Source organism: Lolium perenne, chromosome 3 (assembly GCF_019359855.2).
Source record: "Lolium perenne isolate Kyuss_39 chromosome 3, Kyuss_2.0, whole genome shotgun sequence".
NCBI classification, from domain to species: domain Eukaryota; kingdom Viridiplantae; phylum Streptophyta; class Magnoliopsida; order Poales; family Poaceae; genus Lolium; species Lolium perenne.
Genome location: NC_067246.2, coordinates 22,164,993 through 22,191,257, shown reverse-complemented (window position 1 = coordinate 22,191,257; position 26,265 = coordinate 22,164,993). Strand labels below are relative to the sequence as shown.

Here is a 26,265-nt window from a genome sequence, read left to right as displayed (position 1 = left end):
GATGACCCATGGGTGAATAATATTCCCCTAAAGTCCCAGTTTCCTAGACTGTTCAATCTCACCTTTAGTAAAACAGTGACTGCTTCACAAGTTAAAGAAGAAGGTTGGGGTTTGATTTGATTCAGAAGAACGTTGTATGGTGATACTCTGAGGCAATGGGAGGAGTTGAGAAGTTTGGTGGACGAGGTGCATTTTAATGATCTTCCTGATAGAATCATGTGGAAAATTGGTGCTGCTGGAAAGTTCTCTGTCAAAAGCCTTTACCTTCAGCTGAGATCAGAGGGGGATTTTTAATATAAATTCATGTGGAAAACGAAAATTGTACTGAAAGTGAAAATTTTCCTGTGGCTCATCATTAAAAACAACATTCTTACCAAGGATAATCTGCCGAAAAGGGGGTGGACTGGAAATGCACAATGTCATTTCTGCTCGACTAATGAATCAGTGGCCGGTGAATGTGGTTGCGGCATCCTGCCCCAAACACAGGTTTAGCAAAATTTACTCAACAAATAAATTACAGACTTGGTGAAAAACCAGTCAAGATTAAGGTCCATCAAGCACCAGGATAAACTATACACACAGTCGAGTGCAACTTTCCGACCTACTCTAAATCCTCAAAGTATCTACGCTCCAAAATTGCTAACAATTCTCGCCTGTTCTACTTTTTTACTTTCTGGCGTTTGGGAAGCAGATACTGCTTCATCCACTGCTCACACTCCTCCTTGGTGCCCTGGGGATGCGCGAGCTGCCACTTCAGTTCCCTGTGTATCTGGGAGAAAAAATAAATCCTGCATTAATGACGTCAAGGAATAGAACAACGTGATTGATCGCTTACAAAGGGAAGGGAAGCAGCAGCGTGTACCCAATTTCCAACCAAGCGACCTTCTGGAATCTGCAAAACCCTCTGAATGTCATCTCCATCTAGCAGCGGTTTTTTCAACTTGTTCCATACACCTTCAAGACCTGAACAACCGAATAAAAAGGTAAAAACCAGGACAGCAGACCACATACATGGATTTTAGACTGGTGGTTATGAGGCAATCTCACAATCACGTTAACTATCTACATAAGAAACTGGAAATAACTCTGCAACCATCAGTTAAGTTCTTTACCAAGGTCAGTTATCAAGCGCTCAACTCTCACATATTTCTCTTTACTTTTATGTAGCTCAGCCTGGCTGAAGGAACCAACTTGTGGATACGACAGAGTGGATATCAACAGTGACACACGCCAAAGCTCCTTTATTTCATATAATACAAGTCCTGAAATGCTTACACCGTCACAAAATTTTGGCATCGTAGAATGCCATGAATGAAACTACCAACTGATATATTCTAATAAGTTAAATCCATATGGCAAAAAAATCAAATGAAGAATTCGGCATCATAAAAATGGGATTATAGAGAACCCTTCAATATTAAGAATGTTAAAATTTTAGAATAAGCATGTTAAGCGCCAACCTGCCAAAACACGATTTACCATGTCTGTTGGTATCTCAAGATATTCATCACTCAGCTTCTCTCTGAAAGTTTCCACATTTCCGTTTGACCCGAGGACAAGAATTAACTCCGCAAACTTTTCACTTGCAGTATGCATGTTAAGAATCTTATGATGACAGAAAAATCATGAGAAATTAGAAACCCAAGACGTAGAATATGCAGAACCAAATGCTGCTGGGGCCTGCTCAGAAACTGTACCGTCTTGGCATCAGCTTCAAACTTTAGAGAATTCCCAATAATATAGCTAACAATAGAAACCTGCATCAACCTTGATAGATTAGTTGTTGATAAACAACAGAGGAATCGGAAAGTGCCGATTAAGAAGCTTTCTAGTTTACTACTAATAAACTTGCCCACATCCAAGAGTGGTCTGCTAGAGCCTAGAAGCCTCAACCATAATTATAGGAAGTCGAAAGAAGAAAGAACAATTTCATGGGCAAACAACAGGCTTCGTAACTAACCAGATCCTAAATATTTGAAGCATGCTAAATACAATTTCTCGAACTTCAGGAATGGGGTACATCCGTACATGTACACAAAATTAACAAATGAATATTCAAATCTGGTCTGATTTTGGATGGCCACAAACTAACTGCCACAAAAGGTTTCCGACAAGAGTCCAGCTATGTGATCAAGCTTAACAGTGTGATGGATCTTATGCTAGGTAGTAACCATATGTGAGTATGTGACTGCATTGAGTAACAATCAGCAAACATTTTACTGGACAATGTAAGTTGGTGAGTTGTAATGCTCTACGAGGTGCAGTGGAGATCATACTTGAATGAATCTAGATATCTAAGAATGCAAACATCAGATGACCGAAGATGCCCTTTTCCCCTCCTTAAGAAGTAGAATAAAAATTATGATCACACATGTACCTAAAATTATTGACAATGTAATCTCTCATCGTAATTTCCGCATCATAAAGAAGAACCCACCAAATTCGCTTAACTAAAGCAACTAATTTCCAGCTTCATCTTACTACTGAATAACCATGGCCACGGCACACCAAATATTCTCTAGAGAACAATTCAACATAATCTAATTTCATGATAGTAAAATTTTCTTCCTGCTTAAGCAAATAAGGTTTCTGAATTAGAAAAGGTTAAAGATGATTTACTAGTAGTATATGTTCCCTCTGTTTGGAAATATGTGTCGCAGATTTGTTACACTCCCATGTATGTAGACGTGTTTTAGTGTGTACATGCCAATCTAGACAACTCTTTGACACTTATTCCGAACGGATGGAGTTGTATTTATACAAAGAAAAAACCATGGCCTGGATGCACCAAGGCTGCTCTCTCAAGTTTGAGCTCACCTCCTTAAATATTTAATATTTGCATCAAAATAAGTTTGGAGATTGCATGAGTTAGATGTTACCTTTTTTGATTTTTTTACCATGTACACCGTATTTCGAACTGGATAAAATAGTGCACTATACAGGCAAAGCCTTCTCTGTTCATCCTAAAAGTGGAAAACAAGAGGAAATTGATTGTAAGTAAATCTTGTTTCTTGTAAGCCATAGCATAAAGCATCATTCTTTTTCTAACAGTAGGAGGAAACTGTAGTGAGAATCTTAGTATTGCATATCTCCGGAGTAACAATACTATGTGTCAGATTAAGGAATTTCATGCTATTCTTAAAAATCAGACCTGCGACGTGGAATCAGAACCACCTCTGAACACAGAGCAGCCAATCAACTGTGCAAGCTTCCATGCCGCTTCAATATGTGAAACACATAGCCTGCATAACAGAAGATACGAGACGTGATGGAATTGAACTAAATATGACAATGAAAATAAACAGACCAGTGCAAATTGTTTCATTGTAAAACTGTACAAGCAAAGAAGTCTGAAGTTTAAATGTATGAGACATAGTTGCATATACTCAAAACATAGAATAAATACATATCAGAGCAAGTACATACCAATCATGCTTGTCAAGAATTGGAGGATCCAGTTTCTCAGGAAATTCAAAAACTACATAAAATAATCCCAAATCACGGATATAGCACATTGCATTAACCGGATCTTTGCCTAACATCATACGGTCAACCTGGACATTTTACACTTGTATAAAATTGGGACCTAAGGAAACATAGATTAGCAATAAGAAGTGTAGAAATAAAACCTCATGACCAATACGTTCTCTGCTAATCTTGCTACGAAGACCCGATTTCACCTCTTCATCAGAAGCGGCTTTTTTCAAATCTTCAGCTAATGTAAAGTTGAATCTAGCAGCTATGAGAGATAAATATTAGTGCATCCAATGAAAAATAAATGTTCGAAGTCACTGCTCCACTATTTAATTGATGACTAGATGATGCATATGCACAGGCTCACAAGTAATGAACTATGAATTGACTACTTATGATGAATACACTGAAAAGATTTTTGACTTACAAACTAGTGAAACATTTTTATTAGTTTTATTTTTTTCGTGAAAACGAAAAAGCCTTGCGTTTCAATGCATTGATAGAAAAAGAAAGTTTTTATTAGTTTTATTAAGCATAGATTACCCCAGTAGCATACTTTACATGTCATATCTTATCAAAGGATAGAAAGTCAAGTTATACTCCTCCATAATCTTAATATTTTTAGATAATAATATCATAAAAAAGCAAATAAATATCGCAATAGAAAATCACATGATGTTTGAATATACCAAATCGGATCGCTCGAAGAACCCGGAGGGGATCATCCAGGAATGTAGCTTTCGCAGGTGAAGGGGTAGCGATGAGGCCATTTTTCAGATCTTGATGACCTTCATAGAGTATAGGATCAATTATGATTATGTTGAAGCCTGAACTTACAAACTGGTCACATGAATTTATAAACCCGTAATAACGACTAAACTCACCTCTTTCAGTTAAATCTTCCAGTGATTTAGTTGTGATATTATAGAATAAGCTGTAGCAATTCGAATTTCAGAGAATACATCATAGGATACCATGTAGCAATGAAAGCATAACTCTAAATAAAAAACAATCTCATTTGAAAATGGCAGCTGATATTACCTATTGATTGTCAGGTCCCTGCGGAGTGCATCTACTTTGGCTTCACAATTCTCCTGCTCATCGAAAAAAGCATGGCGGTAAACTGGTCGTAACTACCTTAGAAAGCAATGAAAGGGAAGGGGGGGTGGAAATCTGAAGCGCGCAAAAAAATAAGTTTGCACATATTGAACCCTACAAAATGCCCATTTAACATTGCAAGAAGAGTCTTTAAGAAAGACATAAACAACAAGGGCAACAAAATGGGTATGCAAAGAGGTGCTCATACCGGCCAGCATGGGAATACGACTGTTTTCAGCATATGTTTCAGACTGCAAGTTGACAAAATCAATCGAGACTTCACAGATTTTCATCTTCGCGGTCTCCAAGTGCTTAGATTTGTCAGGATTGCTGCAAGAAACTATAATATGTCACAAATTCACGATAAAAGGAATTTTAATGCACATGTTAATGCGACAAATTGGTATGGTACACTTAGGAGCATATGGATACTGCTCTGGTTGGATCAGATACCGGCCTTTCATGCCTCAGTTCAAAATCAATTAAACAAAATTTGAATGTACTGTATGAAGGTGTAAAGTTTATGGATATAAAGGGTTGCCAACCATTGCTGTTAACTTTGACCATAGAAGCAAAAAAAAAAAATGGCATTAGCCATGGCAGCAGTACGATTACTTGTCAGAGTTATCAGCGCAATACAGATCGCATACCGTTGGCTAACACAAACTGTTTTCTGCTCCTCGCCTATCCACTCCAGGTACTTGTTGACTTGGCGGCAGAAATCTTGGCCCGTCATGTTGTTATCAAGCGCGATGTCGATGTCGTCAGAGGCTTCCCCCAATAGCTGCCGAGAACATGCCAAAGGAAAGTCACGAAACCACCTAAGAAAAGAGAAAGAAAAGGCGATCACCTTGTCTCTGACCCATCCGCCTGCGACGCGGAGCTGGGTGCCGGGGCAGTAGCGGTCGACGGCGCCGAGAAGGCGGTCGAAGATCCGCTGCTCAAGGTCTGTGAGCACGATGCCCGGCTGCTGCGCCTCCACCGCCATGGCGGCGAAGGGGCGGTGGGCGGACCGGAGAAACCCAAGGCTGGAGGCGCTCAGCTTGGTGCCGGGTTGAAGGGGAAGCAGCCGTGGCGAATCGAATTGGCGGCAGCAGAACGGCGCCAGCGAGCGGCGAGTTTTCTTCTCTCTAGAACGGTAGGTTACGTGGGCGCTACGTGTGGAAACTGAAAGCCCAGAGGAGGCCTATTCTCCTCTCGGCCTGCTCGATCTGGTGCCAACTCGAAGCCCATCAAACAGTGTCCGGGTCCCCTTCTCCCGAGCGGTCCGCCGTCCCAGGCCAGCTCACCGCACTTCCTTGCCACCATCGCCGCCGCTGCTTCCGCGATGCCTGACTGGTGTTACGAGGAGGAAGCCGAGCTCCATGATCTATTCGCCGAACCAGGCAGGTCGCGGCGTCCTTGTGCTGCTTCGCCGCAGGTATCGTTCGACCCGTGCTCCTCCGTTCTAGTAGCTTTTTTCAGTCCCAAAGTGTCCGACGAAATGTTGTTAATCGATCAATTCCATCTGCGCTTGTCTCCCCTTTGAATGGTTGGATTAGACGAGGACAAATCGAAATTTCACCATTTTTTTTAAACTTGAAATCTCACCAATTTGATGCTATCGGAAATTCTGAATGCGATACTATAACAGTGCGACTGGCCTGAATAGCTCAGTTAAAATTACAGCACCAATTTTGCGTAATCCAACAAAGGCGACTCGGCATAATCCATAGGCCACAAAACACGTATACCTAATCTATATCTAATAATAAAGGAGCTAAGGTTTCTGCAAAAAGTCCCGCGTGCTTCCTACCGGCTCGTCTTAGGGCGTGTTTGGTAGACCGGGGGAGCTCAGATTTTCCCTCCCCAACCCACCTTTTGTTAAGAGAAGTTGTTTGTTAGGTCGGCTCGGGCCAACTCCCCACTGCCCAGCTCATACGAAAAATGGGCGAGAGCCCTGCCCGAGAGCGAAGCTCAAATCGAGCTTCGCTACTCATCCGGGACGAGCACATCCTGCAAAACACTGTTCGGCTGGTCCCGCGAGACCCCAAGACCCCCACCCGAAGCCTCATTTCCCCCGTCCTCCTCCTCCTCTCATGTCTTCTCTCTCTGCGTCTCCTCTCCCGGCCCTCCTCCAACCCTCCTCCTCCTCCCCTGAGAAGCTCCCAGGTCGCCCCTCCTCCCATGCCGGCCCTCCTCCGACCCTCCTGCTCTCCCGCTGGCCGTCGTACTGCCAGGAAGCCGCCTCGACGATGCGCCGCACCAGCCAGGACGCGCCGCCAGGAAGCTTCCTCCAGGACGCGCCGCTAGGACGCCACCAGAACGCGCCGCACCGGTCAAGACGCGCCGCCGGGAAGCTTCTTCGACGCGCCGCCAGTACTCCGCCAGGTCGCGCCGCCAGGTCGGCCCGCATCGGCCAGGACGCCGCCGCCAGTACGCCCAGTACGGTGGTCTTCAAGAAGAAAGGACCCGATTGCTTTTTGATTTTCTTCTTAAGGACCTCTGTGTAATTTTTTTTCACCCAGCACGTCTCAACCTATACAACCTTTGCCAAACAACATCTCAACTCGCCATCTCTCAACTGATACAGGCTACCAAACAAGCAACAAATCTCAGTTGGGCATGTATGAGGTCACCATGTATGAGGGGAGATAGTTATTCTGAGGTGGCACAGGCTACCAAACACACCCTTATTTTCCGTCTAGGAACCGAGCGCACGTCGCTTCGTTGGATGGCTCGCTTGCCCTGGGCCATTGGCTTCGTCCGTCGCTAAACATGGGCTTGGCCCAATCAGCAATCGCCAAAACATAGTCCAGGCCGCACACGGTGGCGTATCACGAGCAGAGTTCGATACGAACAAAACAACCTATCTCGCTATATATATGTGCCCCGTTCGGCTCTCCGTGATCAGCTCGTCCTATCGCATCTAAGATCAATTAATTAGGTCACCGCCGAGAAGCAGGCAGCCGCGGAGAGTTGGACGATCATGGATGCCTCCTCACGACTGCCCACGATACGACGTCTGCCTTAAGCTCGTCGGCATTCAAGTGGCGGAGGACAAGGCCGCGACGGCACGACGGAGAGTTCGACGATGGATCATGGATTCCTACTGCCGGCTGCACCCGCTACGTCGTCTAGCTTGAGCTCGCCGGCATCCAAGTGGCGGAGGACAACAAGAGCGCGACGACATGGCCGAGAGTTCGACGATGGATCATAGATGCCTCCTGCTGGCTGCAGCCGAAACAGCGTCTGGCTTGAGCTCGCCGGCATTGAAGTGCCTGAAAAGTGGAGGAGGACAACAAACCAGTGTTTTGTCTCCACGATTGAGAAGCACTAGTAGAAAAAGGGGCTGTGCAACCGGGATTAAATACCCGAGACTAAAGCCCCACCCCTCCATCCACGTGGGCTGTGTGTGTCGGGGCAAAAATGCCACCCTGCTTCAAATTTTTTTATTTTATTTTTTCTAATTTTTTTCTACTCTACTCCTTTTTTTTATATTTTTTTCAGAATTTCTATTATTTCAGTTATTTGCATAGTTTACTCTCTAACTACACTTATCTCTAGTCAAATTACTTGCTCGTGGTTAAACTTCCCGCTCGGTCACCCATCCTCCCACTACTCTAGCACTAGCACGCTTAACTTTCGAGTTCCATCCCGTCCTGCATCCAAGTGCTTTCCGCGCACGTATGTGATACTAGTATCATATCAATCCTATTAACATGTTGGTCGATGCCACATTTCTTTATTATTTGAATTTTAAATAATTCTTTTAATAAACAAAAGTAATGATGTAATAATAATCTTGAATAAATAAATAAACATTAACTTTTTAATTTGTATTATTTTTTAATTTTTTAATTTTTTAAATATTTATTTTTTTGCCAAACCTAAAACCTAAAAATTTGAAAATCTAAAAATTGGGTAAAAGTAATAGTAATCTTTATGCAGGATGCAATTATTAATTTTAATTTTTTGAAAAATAAAAAAAAAATCCGTAATTTATAGCAAAAACTAAAATCTTCCTGCTTTCGTATTTTCATTTGGAATTTTAAGAATCTAAAAATTGGCTAACCTGGTAAACCCTGTTGAATTTGGATGTAACTTTTTCCCACGATCATTTTGATATATTATACGCCTTTTTACGACGTCGTATGCAAAAGTTAATGCCATTTTACCTTTTCCTAAACTTTTTTTGCAAAAAAAGTCAAAATTCAAATTTGTTAATTTTCCCTAATAGTAGATTCCGTAACATAGAGGAATCTTAATAGATTTTATTTTTTGAAATTTCTATCATTTTCTTTTATATTTTACAAAGCAAAAAATGAGTAAAAAACCTGAAAAGTAGAACCGGGACTAAAGACCCCATTAGTCTCGGGTCAAAGTATTTGGGGACTAATGGGTTGGGATGGAAGGCCTTTTTTCTACTAGTGAAGGAAAGAAACGAACGAGCTTGATCCGTGCAGCCCTCGGGATAATCCTAAACATCGTCACTATCAGATCAGTCGGCTCTGCTCGTCTTATTCCCGGCACTCCGTCTGGAGGGAGAAGGATAGGGATCGACAGAGAGGTTGATGAGGGGCGAGTTTTTCGCGTTGGGGGTTCCCCCGGCGGTGTTGCAACTTGCAAGACAAGAGGTGGCGCTTAGCTGGGCGGTGATGCCCATCGAGGCGCCGATTTGCTTGTTCAGTTACTTTTTTACTGATCTGATTTTGGATGGTCATCGACGTGGCGATAAGTGCTAAGCTGCAGGACTAATGGATTTGGGAATCGACTAAGGATCAACAGCGGCATGCATGCAGGAGCTCTCTATCTAATGAGCAGAGCGAGCGGCAACGCAGCAATAGCAGGGACGAGCTTAGGAAAAGAAATCAGACCTGCCTTGCTCTGAATATAGAGCAAGCTAGAGCACGTAAAGAAATACAGACCAAAGGTAGCACACGATTGTTTTAACAAACGCATCTTCATTCCCGGGCACACAGTTAAGCTGCTTGGTTAACTAGGTAATTTTATTTCATTATTCATATTTATTAACGGATCTATAATTTAACTATTTTGGCTCCCGTATCGTACGACATACACAATATAATATTTAATTTTTCTTAATATTTGAAAAGAATGAAAATAATAATTCAACAAGTGGTTAATTGAAAAAAATGATGAAAACCAAATATTTGTGTGTACTATGAGAAGAATGATGTAGTCCTTATATTTTTCTACATGCAGTTTGGACATATCTAAGTCATGGCCTATTATTTGTTAGTTGGTGCGTTTGCATCAATTTGATTCTGTTGTTTAGAACTATCTGATTTTATCCTGCGCCGTAGCAACGCACGGGCAAATTCCTATATAATAATAAAATTTACTGTTCATCGGTGACATGCCATCCGCCGTGGGAGCCTTCACGGTCGATTCGGAAGGAAAACGCAAGGCCCCGCGAGCCGAATATCGTCTTGCTTGGGAAGGCGCGTCTCCACGAGCCCGCGAGCATGTCCCGTCGCCAGGGGAGAGCTGATCCCTTCGTCAGGGGAGGCGTGAACCGCGTCACGCCCGATCTGGGAAAGCTCGGCCTCCCGGTTCGGCTCAGATCTTCATGGTGAGGATGCCGGCGCAGCTCCTGGCCACCTCACCGCACTGATGCTACCTACCAGAGAGAAGAAAAGGAAAGGGGCGGACGCTGGAGAGGTGTAGGAACGCCCCCATTTTGCTGTTGCGCTCCTTCCGACAGAAAGGAAGGGGAGAGTCAGCTAGGTGGTGTTGCATGAAGACGGGAGGGGCGACCGCCGATCGATTTGATTTGGGGAACTCCTCTAGCGTCCCGTCAGCTGGATGCAGCCTTGGTGTTCAAGACGGTGCTTGCTGCCAGAAGCTTTAGTGTCTCGGTCATTCCCATGGAGAGTGAGAGAGGAAGGTTAATTTGAGGTCGAATTAGTATATTGCTGAATTTTACGTACATGTGAGGCTTCTTACTGAAGTTTAGTTTACTACTACTCGCTCAAATTTACTATCTCTTGCTTTCTGAGATTTACTACTGATTGCTGAATTGTACTATTGATTGATTGCTCGCTGAATCTTAGTGTCATGCTCCTTGCTAAAATTTGTGGGTTGTTCGTTTTCGTGAACGTATATTATTGTTGGCCCCGTTCGTGCAATCGTGCTACGCTCAAGAAGTGAATGTAGAATGGAAGAATAAGGCCACGATTAATTTAATTTGTTATTCTTTCCATGGGCAAATTTTCTAATTTTTATTTTTATTTTTACCTATTAATAAAGAAAATAAGATTTACTCTCTATTTTTAGAAAGAAATTACAGCCACTGACACCGGTTACGTGAATAATGGTGGTAGTCAAAACCGGCAATTCCTATTTGACGCCCGTTGCGTCGCTTAGCGGGTCGACGCGTACCCCGTCCGACTCAACGGGCCAGCCCACCATTCTCGTGTCGCCCCGGCTTGAGAGGAAGAAGATGATGTGCAACAACAGCCGAAGAACCTTGCCGCTGACGGGAACAACGCGACTGGCCGCGGCATCGCCGGCTAGGCGAGGAATAGACCTCACCGGAGACAGGGCGGCGCGGCTGGCTGCGGCGTTGCGGGCGGGGGTGAGGAAGAAAACCTTAGGGTTTAGGGTGGGGGTGCGATGGCCGGCGAGTTAGGGTTCGGATGGTGTTGCGGAAACCTTGTCGGAGCTGCAGAAAATTTGGGGATTTAGAGGGAAGGTCGGGGCGACGATGGACTGGTGGTGGTCGTGGATTGAGCAGGGGCGGCGCAAGAGCTCCGCGCGAGGTGAGAGCATGAGTTTTCCATTTGTTGCGAGGAATAGACCTCACCGGATACGGGGACGACGCAGCTGGCCGCGGCGTTGCCGATGGAGGTGAGGAAGAAAACCTTAGTTTAGGGTGGGGGTGCGGTGGCTGGCAAGTTAGGGTTCTTGTTGTAGTGCGGAAACCTCGCCGGAGCTGGAGAAAATGGGGGAATTTAGAGGGAAGGTCGGGGCGGCGATGGACCGGAGGTGGTCGTGGCTCGAGTAGGGGAGTGGCGCAGGAGCGCCGCCAGCCGCGGGAGGTGAGAGCAGGCGGCGGCTGCAGGGGCGAGCAGCAGCGGCAGCGAAGGAAATCTGTTGGGCCGGCCCATATGGCAGTTCTTTAAAACGTTGGTGCCGTAACACGTGCGTTGAGTGCCGAATAGAAGGAATAGGAGCACCCCTCAAAACCAATCTGTCCATCTGATGCCTGATCATGAAAATCGTTTAGTTTCCGATCGCTGGTGTCAGCACGTTCCCCCAAAAAAGTCGGATCCGACCGTGTTCAAGTACAAGGCCCAACCCAGCTCACATACACCGGTCCAGAACTTTCCACCTCTTGTGCAATGTATGGCGATTGATGTATTGGAGAAACTGAGCTACTATTCGAACATATTATACTTATGTTTTAGTCCCACATTGCTTCCTTACACTCAATTCGACCGGTTTATATCATGGAAAAAATAGCGCGCTATTTTGGTGCTAATAGCAATCTTAGGCGTTTCTAGGCAGCTCACGCTACATCGTTTCGGCGCTATAGCGTAATTTTTGGCTGACACTATTTTGTTATAGCGCGTTATTTTTTTCCTTGGTTTATATACATCCGTGAGTTCCTTGGATACAAGGTGACTCAGAAATCAACAAGGAGCAGCAAAATGATGCATTGTGGGCAAGCTGCCACCTGCATGGTGCATGGTGCATATATATAATTAAAAGAAGTCCGTGTGGAGGAGGACAATGGAGAGGAAGCAAAGCCCCCATGTGACGAGCACATCGGAACAACTAAGAGAAGCAAAGCCACAGGTTCAGGTAGGCTAAAAACGCGTAATAGAGAGCACAGCCCTTGTGACGAGCGCTGCTGAACAATTAAGAGGAAGCAAGGAAGCAAATTAGCAATTACTGGATGACCTGAAACTGGCCGTCTTCTCAAACAAAGTCAGAGTCGGTGATATCGCGGATGACGCCGTGGAAACTTAGGGTTAGTGGGGGTACGGGTCATCGGTGCCGAAAACTAAAGTGGTGGCGCCGGAGTTTAGAGGGATGATGTTGTGGGCATTGCACGACAGGGCGACGCTCTTCTTCCTCCCTTCCCACTACTCTTTTTCTTCCCCCGATTTATGATGCTAACGAGTATAGTCATGGAAATACACTGTATTTTCTTTTTCAATGCCACATACAATACGGAAAAGTGCTTCACCGAGTTATAAATTTGGCATCGGGGTGAAGGCCACTGGGTCCCCAAGCTGGGCGGCACAAGGAGAAGGCCAGTAGCCCCCCAAGCTAGATGACACGAGGTCAAGGACGTCGGGCCCGATCTAGGGAAGCACGTCGATGAATGGAAAGGAAGGGCAACACAATATGTAGAATGATGAGGGAGGGAGGGCAGCATCGTTGAGCAAGTAAAAGAGGGGAAGCCGGAGGCTGGCGAATATATACATGGGCACACTGGTAGAAAAAGGGGCTTTAATCCCGGTTCGCAACAGCCATTAATCCCGGTTGCGCAACCGGGACCAATTATGCGCGACTAAAGGCCCCCCCCCCCCTTTAGTCGCGGTTGCTTACGAACCGCGACTAAAGGCCCGTCCACGTGGGCGCCAGCCGTCCGTCGGGGCGGATGACCTTTAGTCGCGGTTCGCCTGGCCAACCGCGACTAAAGGCCTCCGCAGGTTTAGGGTTTTAGCCCCCCCCCCCTAAATCTGGTTTCTTTTTAATTTGTATTGTTTTATTTCTTTTATATTTTATTTTGTGTTTTATTTTAATTTTGAAGAAGTTTCAGTACACATATTCTACGCTACTATATACATGCATATGAATGTACAATTTCAAACAAGTTTGAAATTAGAACCAAGAAAAATTCAAGAGGAATATACAATATATATATATTCAATCTCGGATGACCATATACAACTTCGAACAAGTTTCCATACACAATTTACGTCATCAGAAGTTCTTCGTCCTCGTAATAGTGTTCTCCTTTAGGATGGAGGACTTCCCTCATCAAAAATCCTGCTAGTTCCTCTTGAATTGGTCGGAAGCGAGCTTCTGGACTAAGCGTCTTCCGCAAGTTATTCCTCAACACGTTGCTATCCGACGGCTTCCACTCAGAGGTGTGTCTCCGGATGAACTCACAAACATAGTATCCACATAGATTGGTCCCCGGTGGCTGAATATCCACATTAAGTAACCTTCTAAAATCTAGCTCTTTTTTGAATTCACCGACCGTTTCATCTGAGAACCGTCTCCAAACCCTACAGGGGAAAGAAAATTAAATGAACAAGGGAGTTATTAGTTACCTGATATTAGGAAATGAACGAAAGAGGCCGATCGATATAGAGCGCAAATGATTGAAAATAATTACTTTTGCAGCATATTTCTCATGTTGACCCAAAGCTTTGAATCCATATTGAGAGAGTCCATGATGAGAACTCTGGAGGTGTGAAATTCAATTATTAGCAGAATCCAGTGGAACCTGCGGACACGATACATGCACAGTCATGCATAACTCATCGATTAGACATACCATGCATGGAGTAAACAAAAGAGAATGTGCTCAAGACAGAAACACTCACCCAAAATGGTAAGGAAATAGAATTTGACTTTTGAGTTGCTGCTTTGTAAGAAAATCCCACAGGTCTTGCTCCACGTCTCGGGGATGTCTTTCTAACACATATCCATTAACGATATGTGGGTCAATGAACCCAACATCATGGATGTTCCTTTTTTGGCATTCCCTAATCTTCATTCTGCATAATAGCGTACAGAACAACATAGTTAGGACAATATATATAGTGCAGGCAATGAATGAGATGAGGTAGAAATAAATCACTTACAGAACGTAGCAACTCAGGATAGATTTGTCGAGCTCGCGCAGATTGAACAGCTGGAACAATTCACTCATATGAACTTATACATATTAATGTTTGAAGTGATGCTCATGTCTAACTTCCGCAAAAATATATTCTTTGCCGGCCTTATTTTTTATGAAACCCTTGTACCAACGTAGCAGATTTCGCATTTGTGCTGGTAGACTCTCTTCCTGCGCAGGCTCGATGAGAGGCCCATTCGGCACATATGTAATTGCTACCTCACTCATTGGCGCATCCTCAAGGCCTAACACTGCACGAAGAGTCATACCGAACTCGGCCGCTTTTTCTTTGGCACCCGCTACAGTCATTCCCTGTTCTTCCGCAGCTTCCTTGATACCGGGGTCCATTAGTTCAAAGTCATTATCCATATCGGCTCTGAAGGACAATGTCATAGCATCCGGACCGGCGGCTTTCACTATGAGCGGGGGGATCGATTGTTTATTTTGTTCCCCGAGCTGGGTAACTTGTTTCCAGCTTTTTTTACTTTCTTCTTTCTTCTCCTCCAAGGCTTTCTTCTCCTTCTCCGCTAAGGCTTTCTTCTCCGCCAATATTTCTGCTTGCCTACGAAGTTCACGTCCATAGTCGTCAGGCATATTCTTCTCGGCTTGGGACGGTGTCGTCAAAAATGACTTAGCCCACTTCTTTTCCTTCTCAGTAAATACTGGCTTGGGCTCAGGCTCTCTTTTCGCCTTCATATCCGCCTTCCATTTCTCATGGTGAGCAGCCGCAGCCGCGTTGGTTTCCTCGACACTACGTTCCCAAGGTCTCGGGATGAGAGGCTTCAGTGATGGCTCCGGTACCTTTGTGGTCTTAGGTACATAAGGGTCCGGGTTAATAGTCCAGGAGGGGGTTGCCTTGCTGTCCGCCTGCTTCTGCTTCTTCGCCGGAGGTGGATTGGGGGGCGGCGTACCCGCCGGAGGAGGACTGGGGGGCGGCGGCTACTTACCCACCGGAGGTTGTGGATTTGGGGGCGGCGTCGGCTGACGTGAAGGAGGTGTAGGTGAACCACCACCACCACCGCCACCACCACCACCACCGGAGGGGGGGTGGACTTGTTAGCCTTGGCGCCTCGCCTGGAAACACTATGTACTTCTTTTTCCATAGAATGAACTGGCGCTTGACATCTCCAAGTCTTCTCTCCCCTTCGGGTGTAGCATAGTCAATCTCCAGGTCCTCAAACCCTTGGACTATGTCTTCCACCGTGACACGAGCATAGCCATCTTCAATGGGGTTGTTGTGGTGGAGTGCTCCAGGTGTACAGGGTAAAGCACTGCCGGTAGCTACCTTCGTGGAAATGTTCCCCACTGGATAATGCAGATCACATTCTTTCATCTCCTTTACATCATCCACGGGGTAGTGAGGCTCCGGTGCACGAATCTCGATCGTCGGTGCATTACCACCAGCCGAGGTGAAGGGTGCATTAGCACCAGCCGGGGCCAGCAAGGGTGCATTAGCATCAGGCGGGGCTTCCGTGGAAGCAATGCTGCTTCTCCGCTGCTGGCTTCCGAGATCTTCATGCAGCCCTGCAGCCGATCTTTCTTTTACTAGTTGATACACCATCTGCTTCACATCATGGAGTTCCGATGCCAAGTGCCCCACAAGATCTGCATTCTGATCCGTCTTTCTCTTACGGCTTCTGTAACAGTACGAGTCATTGTCCTGGGAAAACCCTACTTTCCACGGAATGGGGCCTTTGCCTCGTACACGTCCTGGGTGTTCAGGATTCCCGAGGGCAAGTGTCAGCGCGTCGTTCTCTCTGTTGAACTTCATCTTCCCCTCTTGAGCTTGGGCCATTGCGTCAATAAGGGCTTGGGTGGGTTTAAACGCTTTCTTCCGGTGAACACACATCCCTGTCTCCGGGTCTAGCGATCCCCCATGCCCGTACCACCAGCTTTTGGCCCTTGGGTCCCATCCCTCTGTACCTAGAGGGATTCCTCGCCCCCTCAGGTCGTTCTCCATCTTCTCCCACTTAGGCTCCGAAAGGCGGTATCCTCGTGGCCCCATAATATGATTGTACTCTTTCTTAGCCGCATTTTCCTTATTTTTTTTCGATATGGCCTTGAAATGCTCCGATTTCTTTTGCAACACAAATTCTGGCCAATCATCTTTCAGTTTCTCATATTGTCCATTGAAATCCGGAGTCTTGTTCTGGTTGACATAGTCACGGGCTAAATTTTTCTTGTAGTTCCGGAATGCTTCGGCCATCTTCTGAAGAGCGAACTCTTTGACTAGCCTCCTCCTCTCACGTCCACCCGGAATCTCGTTACCGAATTCATCGCGTTTGTTGAATTCCGGAGGTAGAATGAAATGTTCCATAAGCTTTCTCCAGCAATCCTTTTTCGTTCTCTTGTCGACAAAACTGAAACCAAGACGTGCCTTCTTTGGCTCATTCCATTCCTGGACGGTGATCGGGACGTTGTCTCTAACAACGACTCCGCATTGGTTGATAAACTTTGTGTAGTGCTTTTGGGGCTCCAGCGGCCTGCCGGTTGCACTGACAACATCGATGGTATATGTTTCTCCTTGTTTCATCGTCTTGGTTTTGCCACGCTTTGTCGTACTCGATTTTTTCGACGATCCGGCCGAGGGCTAAAAAAAGAAAGAGAGTCGCGCGCGTTAATACATATTTATTCAAATCAGTAAGTTTGTATCACCAGAGGCTCAATGTATCTATATACCTCGCCGGAGGTGGTTGCTACTTGCAATTCGAGATCGTCGTTTGTCGACGGTTGACCTCCATCGACAATGTCCGTTCCTTCGTCATCACCTCGTTGACGACCTTCATCTTCACCGTCAAGGTTCAGATAAGAAGAGACATCCTCTTCTTCATCTTCTTCGGCCGGCACATAAGGAACATCGCCATTTATGATGCCCATTATATGTTCTTCAGCATCCGGATCATAGTGTTTCATAATCGGGTCAGCTCTATCGTCCGCCATATGTCAGTCCTGAAAACATGTAGTAAAAACTAATTAAGTAAGTAAAGAAGGGGGCGGTGGCGGTGGCGAAAGGGGGGCGGTGGCGGTGGTGAAAGGGCGGTGGCGGTGGCGGTGGCGAAAGGGCGGTGGCGAAAGGGGGGCGGTGGCGAAAGGGCGGTGGCGGTGCCGAGGATAACACACATAGGGGCTTCCCTCGCCGCCGGCCCCCTCTCGATCCCAAAAAAAACACCGCGCGTATACGGAGGGGGCGACGAGGGGGCGCGGCGCACAAAGTTGTGCGCCGCCCCCTCGCCGCCCCCCTCCGTATACGCGCGGTGGTTAAGTCAAAAAATTTAAGTTAAAATTTTGTTAAGTTAAATTTTTTAAGTCAAAATTTTTTAGGTTAATTTTTGTTGTTAATTAAGTTAATTAAGTTAATTTTTGTTGTTAATTAAGTTATTTTTTGGTTAAGTAGTTAAAATTAACAAGAACAAAAAATACACAAAAAAAATAAAAAAAAACGGCCGGCGCCTCTCTCCTTCCCCTCTCTCTCTCACATGTGATCCGGCCCGCCGCCCTCATCTTGGCCGGCGGCCGGCCTGGCGCGGCGCGTGGCGATACGTGGCGTAGGCGAGCAGCGGCGCGCGGCGGCGAGCGCGCTCTCTCCCTCTCCTCTCTCTCTCTCGGCGCGACAGCGGCGCCCGGCGGCAGCAGGCGACAGGCGACGACGGGGCGACGGGACGACGTACGTACGGCGCGCGGGAGAAGTACTCGAGGCGGCGCGTACTCGGGCGGCGCGACGAGAGGGCGGCGACAGCGAGCGCGGCGACGACGAGGAAAGCGCGGCGGCGACGACGACGGAGTGGCGCGCGGGCTGCGAAGATCGGCGGAGAAGAAGAAGTGAACCGCCGGGCACGCCGCCAGCAATTTATAGCGGCGACCCTTTAGTCGCGGTTGGTGACACCAACCGCGACTAAAGTACCTTTAATCGCGGTTGGTGTCACCAACCGCGACTAAAGGTTTTTCGCCTGAATTCTGGAGGTTCCCGCGGAAAGACCTTTAGTCGCGGTTGGCCAGACCAACCGCGACTAAAGGTGTTTTTTCTGTTTTTAAAAAACTTCAGAAAAATAAAAGTGAAACTAATTCATTTCAAAATCAGAAAAATACAAATAATATATCAAAAAATTCAGAAAATTAAAACTAATTCATTTCAAAATCTTAAAAATGGAAATAATATATCAAAAAATTCATAAAAATGAAACTAATTCATTTCAAAATCAGAAAAATACAAATAATATATCAAAAAATTCAGAAAATTAAAACTAATTCATTTCAAAATCTAAAAATGGAAATAATATATCAAAAAATTCATAAAAATGAAACTAATTCATTTCAAAATCAGAAAAATACAAATAATATATCAAAAAATTCAGAAAATTAAAACTAATTCATTTCAAAATCTAAAAAATGGAAATAATATATCAAAAAATTCATAAAAATGAAACTAATTCATTTCAAAATGGAAACCATTTCTTCCCGCCTCCTGTCTTCCTGCCCCCCTCTTCCCGCCATTTCTTCTCTGCCTCTGTCTTTCACGGGCTTGCAGTAAAAAATATCCGAGGCTTGGCCAGCATTATCACATCTCTACAATCTCGGTTGCACCCACCAGCCGGGATTAAAGGTTAGATGACCAGCTCTGGATTCCCGCCATTTCTTCCCTGTCTTCCCGCCTCCCGCTTCCCGCCTCTTTCTTCCTGCCTCTTTTTTCCCGCCACTTTCTTCCCGCCTCCTGTCTTCCCGCTCCCATTTTTCCCGCCATTTCCCACTACATATATGTAGCCCGGCTTGGCCAGCATTATCACATCTCTACAATCTCTCATCACTCTCTCATGGCTTCCACCATACCCACTCTAACCTACCAGCAGGTGGAGGAGCTTTGCGCCTCGAACTACCCTTGCCCACCGGGCTACCGCGTCCCCGCCGGCTGGAGCCTAAGCGCCGGAGGCGTGCCGGTCCCTCCCGTCCCTCGAGTCTTGCGCGCCGGGCGGCCATCACGAACCACTACTACCTCGACCTCACGCCGGAGCAGCGGATGAATCCCCGCTGGCATCCCGATAACCAGCATACTTGGGACGCCTTCTTCATCAATCGGCGTGAGAGGGCGCTCGCCAGGTATGAGGAGGACGGTGCTGCCTCTCACAGGAACTTCCACGAGGCCGGCCGTCGGCTATGGTGGTACGGCCGGACTCTACAGAGCGTCATGGACTACATCACGGCCGGCGATATCCCCCGCCTGCGCTACCCTCAGTTCGAGCCACGAGCGCCGCCCGATGACAGCGACGACGGCAGCGACGACGACGGCGGCAACTTAGAAGGCGACGACTACCAGTACAACGGCGGCGACTATGAAGACTACGAGTATGCATATTATACGCCTAGGCAGGAGTATGACTAAATCACTCCAACATTCCAAGATGTACTCCTAGGCCTAGGCATGTCCTTCACATCATTGGTTGTAGTTCAAATTTCATGTATCATCAGTGGTATCTCGAATCAATCGAATCATTCGAAAATGGACACCAAACACATCACAGATAATATAATTCACATGATCCATTCAACAAAGTTTGGTACAATAAATTATTACACATCATTTCTTCCCTTGTGTCCCTGCTTGCTTACGATTGTGCCGTATCCATGGAGCATCCTCATCATTTAACTTAATGCTTGGGTCAGTGTTCACTTTGAAGGGCGGAATTTCACCAAACATATTATAATCTTCTGACATGTCTGTCTTGTCCTCCACTCTCACGATGTTTCTTTTCCCTGAAAGAACAATGTGGCGCTTTGGATCATCGCATGATGTACTGATCGTTTTCTTATCTTTCCGTTTCCTCGGTTTGCTACTCATGTCCTTCACATAGAAAACCTGAGCGACATCTTTGGCTAGGACGAATGGTTCGTCAAGGTAACCAAGATTGTTGAAATCCACCATTGTCATTCCGTATTGCTCGTCCACCTTTACCCCACCTCATGTTAGCTTGAACCATTTGCACCGGAACAAAGGGACCTTAAAGGAGGGTCCATAGTCAAGTTCCCATATCTCCTCTATGTAACCATAATATGTGACCTTTTGCCCAGTCTCGGTTGCTGCATCAAAGCGGACACCACTGTTTTGGTTGGTGCTCTTTTTATCTTGGGCGATCGTGTAAAATGTATTCCCATTTATCTCGTACCCTTGGAAAGTCGTTATAGTCGAAGATGGTGTCTTGGCCAACATGTACAGCTGATCTCCAACATCATTGTCATTCATTAAATGTTTTCGCAACCAACTGCCGAAAGTCTCTATGTGGGCCTTTCTAATCCAGGATTCAGGCTTCCCCGGGTTGTCCGAGCGTAAAATATTCTTGTGTTCCTCGAAGTACGGAGCCACCCAGCTGGAATTGGTCAGAACTGTGTGGTGTGCTTCAGTCATAGAATGGCCGTCCATACATATCGTTGATTTCCTTCCGATCGTGCCTTTTCCACTTAGTCTCCCCTCGTGCCGCGATTGAGGAAGACCAATCGGCTTAAGGTCAGGAACATAGTCAACACAAAACTCAATTACCTCCTCATTTCCATAGCCCTTGGCGATGCTTCCTTCTGGCCTAGCACGGTTACGAACATATTTCTTTAATACTCCCATGAACCTCTCAAAGGGGAACATATTGTGTAGAAATACAGGACCGAGAATGGAAAATCTCTTCGACTAGGTGAACCAGGAGGTGCGTCATAATATTGAAGAAGGCTGGTGGGAACACCAACTCGAAACTGACAAGACATTGGACCACATCGTTCTATAACCGTGGTAGATCTTCTGGATTGATTACCTTCTGAGAGATTGCATTGAGGAATGCACATAGCTTCACAATGGCTACTCGAACATTTTCCGGTAGGAGCCCCCTCAAAGCAATCGGAAGCAATTGCGTCATAATTACGTGGCAGTCGTGAGACTTCAGGTTTTGGAACTTTTTGTCCGCCATGTTTATTATTCCCTTTATATTCGACGAGAAGCCAGACGGGACCTTCATACTGCTCAGGCATTCAAAAAAGATGACCTTTTCTTCTTTGGTAAGAGCGTAGCTGGCACGACCTTGAAACCATTCCGGATGCCGACCATCTTGGTCTTTCAAACGTTGCTGGTCCTGCCGTGCTTCCTTTGTATCATTTGTCTTCCCATACACGCCCAAGGAGCTTAGCAGGTTCACGCAAATATTCTTCGTAACATGCATCACGTCGATTGCAGAGCGGACATCTAGGACTTTCCAATATTCTAGCTCCCAAAATATAGATTTCTTCTTCCACATGGGTGCGTGCCCGTCAACTCCCTGCGGAACTGATTGTCCGCCAGGACCCTTTCCAAAGATGACTTTCAAATCCTTGACCATATCAAATACCTCCGCACCAGTACGTTCCGCAGGCTTCGGCCGGTGATCTGTCTTGCAGTTGAAATGCTTGCCTTTCTTTCTTACGTTATGATGTCGGTGAAGAAATCGACGATGCCCCAGGTACACGTTCTTCTTACAATTACCCAGATATACACTTTCAGTCTCATGTAAGCAGTGCATGCATGCATTGTATCCCTTATTTGTCTGTCCCGAAAGGTTACTAAGAGCAGGCCAATCGTTGATGGTTACGAAAAGCAACGCTCGTAGGTCAAATTCCTCTTCTTTGTGCTCATCCCACACACGTACACCAGGTCTGCCCCACAACTGTAAAAGTTCATCAACTAATGGCCTTAGGTACACATCGATGTCGTTGCCGGGTTGCTTCGGACCTTGGATGAGCACTGGCATCATAATGAATTTCCGCTTCATGCACAACCAAGGAGGAAGGTTGTAGATGCATAGAGTCACGGGCCAGGTGCTATGGCTGGAGCTCTGCTCGCCAAAAGGATTCATGCCATCTGTACTTAGACCAAATCTTATGTTCCTTGCGTCAGCTGCAAAATCTTTGAACTCTCTGTCGATCTTTCTCCATTGCGTTCCATCAGCGGGGTGTCTCAACTCCCCGCCCGACTTACGGTCCTCTTTGTGCCATCGCAACAACTTGGCACGCTCTTTGTTCCTGAACAGACGTTTCAACCGTGGTATTATAGGAGCATACCACATCACCTTGGCGGGAACCCTCTTCCTGGGTTTCTCGCCCTCAACATCGTCACCAGGGTCATCGCCTCTGATCTTATAACGCAATGCAGTGCATACCGGGCATTCATTCAAATTCTCGTATTCACCGCGGTAGAGGATGCAGTCGTTAATGCATGCATGTATCTTCAGAACCTCTAAACCTAGAGGGCAGACAACCTTCTTTGCTTCGTACGTACTGGCGGGCAACTCGTTATTCTTTGAAAACATATTCTTCATCATTTTCAGCAAATTTTCAAATCCCGAGTCAGATAGACCTTCATGTGCCTTCCATTTCAGCAAATCCAGTGTGCAGCCCAGCTTTTTCAGACCATTATCGCATCCTGGGTACAGCGACTTTTTGTGATCCTCTAACATGCGATCCAAATTCTTCCTCTCCTTTTTAGTTTCGCAGCCTCTCCGTGCATCAGCAATGGTCTGACCAAGATCATCAGCAGGCTCATCACGTGCCTCTTCTTCACCTTCCCCTTCACCTTCCCCTTCACCTTCCCCACCTTCAGCATCCTCCATGAAAGTATCACCGAAATGATCAGGATAGTTGTCATCGATGATATCATCCCCTTCTTCATCTTCTTCCATTCTAACCCCTCTTTCTCCATGCTTGGTCCAACAATTATAGCTTGGCATGAAACCCTGCCGAAGCAGGTGCAGGTGAACGTCTCTTGAGGAAGAGTAACCCTTCTGATTCTTACAGGCAGCACATGGACAGATAACAAAACCCCCCTGCTTGTTCGCATTAGCCACTACGAGGAAATCTTTCAAACCCGTAATGAACTCGCCGGAGAGTCGGTTACCGTACATCCATTGCCGATTCATCTGCATTATTATTATATAAAGTATATAATTAACCATCATGCATTTGTTAAACTAACTAGCTACAAATAATAGAAATTAAATAATGAACTACACACATGCATATTTTATCAATGACACATGAAAGGTTCAAGTTGCTAACCGCGATCGAGGAGGAAAAAATAAATGAGAAAACTCAAGTGTGGCTCGGACACTTCATATCATGTTTGTTTCATGCTCTCGGGCATTTCATCGAACACCTTGTGTGCATAAGAGGAACCTAAAGCAAACCCACCACCCCCTTGTGAAGATTGTGAAGAGAAGTGGCACCAAATGGCTAAGTGAAAGTGTGCTGAGCTGCATTTATAGGGATGGGCCTTTAGTCCCGGTTGGCCTGGCCAACCGCGACTAAAGACCTTCGGGCCAGGCCTGAGGACCTTTAGTCGCCGTTGGCCAGGCCAACCGCGACTAAAGCCCCTCCCGTCCCCCAGCTGTCGACCGAGCCCGCTGGGCCCAGACCTTTGGTCGCGGGTCGCCTCCCGAACCGCGACTAAAGACCCCTTTAGTCGCGGTTCGAATATTTTGGGGACTAATGAGGGTGGACGGAAGCCTCTTTTTCTACTAGTGGCAGAGCTGTCCGCCTGTGGAAGATGGAGGACAAATAGTCAACGTCGTAGGTGGAAGCGATGGTCGGGTTCGAAATCCGTAGCAAGGTACGGGCACTTGTGCTAGTAATGACAAAAACCTTGCTTGCCAGAGCTGTCCTGGTTTGCTGCATGCAGCGTCAGTCAACGATATTTTTTACTTGCACCTAGGTGCTGTTTGTGCAATTTTTCTCCTTTTCAAATGGTGCTAGGTGTTGTTTCTGCATTTTTTTTTCCTTTTCAACTGGTGCTAGTGCTGCAATTAACCCGCAACACTAGATGGCGCTTGGTGCTTGACTTGCCGCTTCTCGTAGGTCATAATCTATCGCCATTGGGACAGTAAACCGAGTGCCATCCTCCTTCGCACAGTTTCACTGCAATAAATTAACATTGACTAGTAGCTCCAAGGAAAAACTAGATTTTATCTGATATCACTGTCTGATGGCGGTGTCTGTCCGACGGAAGAATTATCAACAAGGGTCGCAACGCACGCAACTGGTCTACCAGGCATGATTGGACTGACCGACCTTGGGGGAAAGGATAACCACACGTAAACCTGAGTTAATATTTATTCTCACGGATACATCACTGCACTACCGTCGGATGGGTTATTAGTACCAGCGTACCACTGTGCCGGTATGTATATTTTTCTTCGTTTGGCTGTCCGAGGACATGTTGCAGGTTCAGAACACTTGTTAGACACACTCGAAAAAAAAATAACACTTATTAGACTAATGGCTTCCATTCGTTGGGCGCTGTTACTCTTTCTTGCACAACTCCCCTTACTAGCCACCTCCAGCGCTCACAGTGATGGTAACCTCACACTGTGGTGCCATCCAGACCAGGTTGCCGCGCTCCTCCAACTGAAGCAGTCCTTGTATGCACATTTCACCGCTACTATCCTTCCTTCTTGGCAAATTGGCACTGATTGCTGTTTCTGGGAGGGTGTTAGCTGCGACGCTTCTTCTGGTCTTGTCACTGTACTTGACCTCAATGGTTATGGCCAACACAGTTATGGTTTCGATCCTGCGCTCTTCAGCCTCGAATCTCTTCAGCGACTTGATCTAAGCATGAACTGTTTACGGGGTTATAGCTACAACACTACTGCTGGAGAGTTTGACAGGCTCGCCTTGCTAACCCACCTCAACCTCTCCAATTCATGCTTGAGTGGCCAGATACCTATAGGCATCAGCAGACTCATAAATCTTGTCTCTTTGGATCTTTCAAGTCGTTCAGTTTCCCCTGGTGATGATATTACCACTGGAATATACAGTGTCAACACTCTGCAGGAACCCAATTTTCATAAAATTTCACCAACTTGATGATAGCTATCTGAAATTCTTTCCCTGCTTGCTGCGTACAGCGTTAGTCAACGATATTTTTACTTGCAGCTGAGAGCATCTCCAGCCGTCTCCCCGACGAGGCCCCCAGGACGCATTTTTTCATCCGGATGGACGAAAACGGCCCAGCCGCGCCCCCGGCTCCTCGTTTTCGTCCGGATTAGGCCTTTCATCCGTCCGGAGAGCCCAGGCCATCCCCGGGTTCCCGAGGCCCGGCCGGGGACTCCGGACGAAACAAAAACGCGCGAAACGTCGAGCGGGGCCGCGTTGTCGGCGACACAACTGGTAGTTCCCTCCATTAATTTCGTTTTCCCTCCAAATTGCGACGCATAGAACCATTTTCCCCGCTGAAATTCGGAGCTACCGCCATTCTCCCCCCCATGCCGCCGAAGAAGCTCCCCGCCGATGGCGCGCCAAAGGCGAGGAAGCCGCGGGCGCCAAAACAGAGGCCGCCGGGCATGTCAAACGCGGAGTGGGCGGCGGACCAGGAGCGGCGGCGGAACGAAACTCGCGGCAGGGCGGAGAGGGAGAAGAAGTGCAACGCGAAGAGGGTGGCGGCGGCGGCGGCGGAGGAACAGGCGAGGCTGATCTCCATCAACTTCGGCCGCCCGCGCATCGCCCAATTCCCCGGGCCATGGCCTACCCAAGGTATGGTCGGATCTCCTTCCTTCTCACCGGCGTCGCCGGCCACGGCCATGTTCCATGACACCTATGCCGCCGCCGGGTTTACGCCGTCACCGCCGGCGTACGACGGTGCGATGTACGAGGGCGTCTCGCCTGCCCTGAGACGTGGGCCGCTCCCCTTCTCCAACCCCGGGATGCCGCCACCAAATGAGCCTGTGATGCACGAGATGATCACGTCGGGCTCCATGGCGGCCGCGTCGAGCCCGAGCTTCACACAAGAGGAGGCAAGGGCGACGGAAGTCGTCGCGTCGCGGGGCGGCTTCAAC

At 46.7% G+C, this 26,265-nt stretch overlaps 2 protein-coding genes across 2 annotated transcripts; one reads left to right on the top strand and one right to left on the bottom strand.

Annotated features, from left to right (window-relative positions):
• Positions 1-658: 658 nt before the first annotated feature.
• Positions 659-6,034, bottom strand: LOC127339152 (tRNA nucleotidyltransferase cca2). Its single transcript, XM_051365032.2, has 15 exons — positions 5,423-6,034; positions 5,223-5,356; positions 4,785-4,902; positions 4,516-4,568; positions 4,359-4,408; positions 4,164-4,262; positions 3,630-3,739; positions 3,427-3,554; positions 3,152-3,242; positions 2,880-2,963; positions 1,698-1,757; positions 1,461-1,605; positions 1,113-1,262; positions 863-963; positions 659-769 (listed from the first exon to the last, which is right to left on the bottom strand). The coding sequence occupies exons 1-15, from the start codon at positions 5,558-5,560 to the stop codon at positions 659-661; spliced, it is 1,572 nt and encodes a 523-aa protein (XP_051220992.1). The 5' UTR covers positions 5,561-6,034.
• Positions 6,035-24,699: 18,665 nt separating this feature from the next.
• Positions 24,700-25,297, top strand: LOC139837815 (receptor-like protein 6). Its single transcript, XM_071827103.1, has one exon. The coding sequence runs from the start codon at positions 24,710-24,712 to the stop codon at positions 25,295-25,297; it is 588 nt and encodes a 195-aa protein (XP_071683204.1). The 5' UTR covers positions 24,700-24,709.
• The last annotated feature ends 968 nt before the right edge of the window (positions 25,298-26,265 follow it).

Coding starts and splice junctions, on each gene's coding strand:
- LOC127339152 (XM_051365032.2), bottom strand. CDS start 5,560: ATGGCGGTGGAGGCGCAGCAGCCGGGCATCGTGCTCACAGACCTTGAG. Junction 3,243..3,426: donor ATTCTTGACAAGCATGATTG/GTATGTACTTGC, acceptor TCTGTTATGCAG/GCTATGTGTTTCACATATTG. Junction 1,758..2,879: donor TGGTAAAAAAATCAAAAAAG/GTAACATCTAAC, acceptor AGGTTGATGCAG/GTTTCTATTGTTAGCTATAT.
- LOC139837815 (XM_071827103.1), top strand. CDS start 24,710: ATGGCTTCCATTCGTTGGGCGCTGTTACTCTTTCTTGCACAACTCCCC.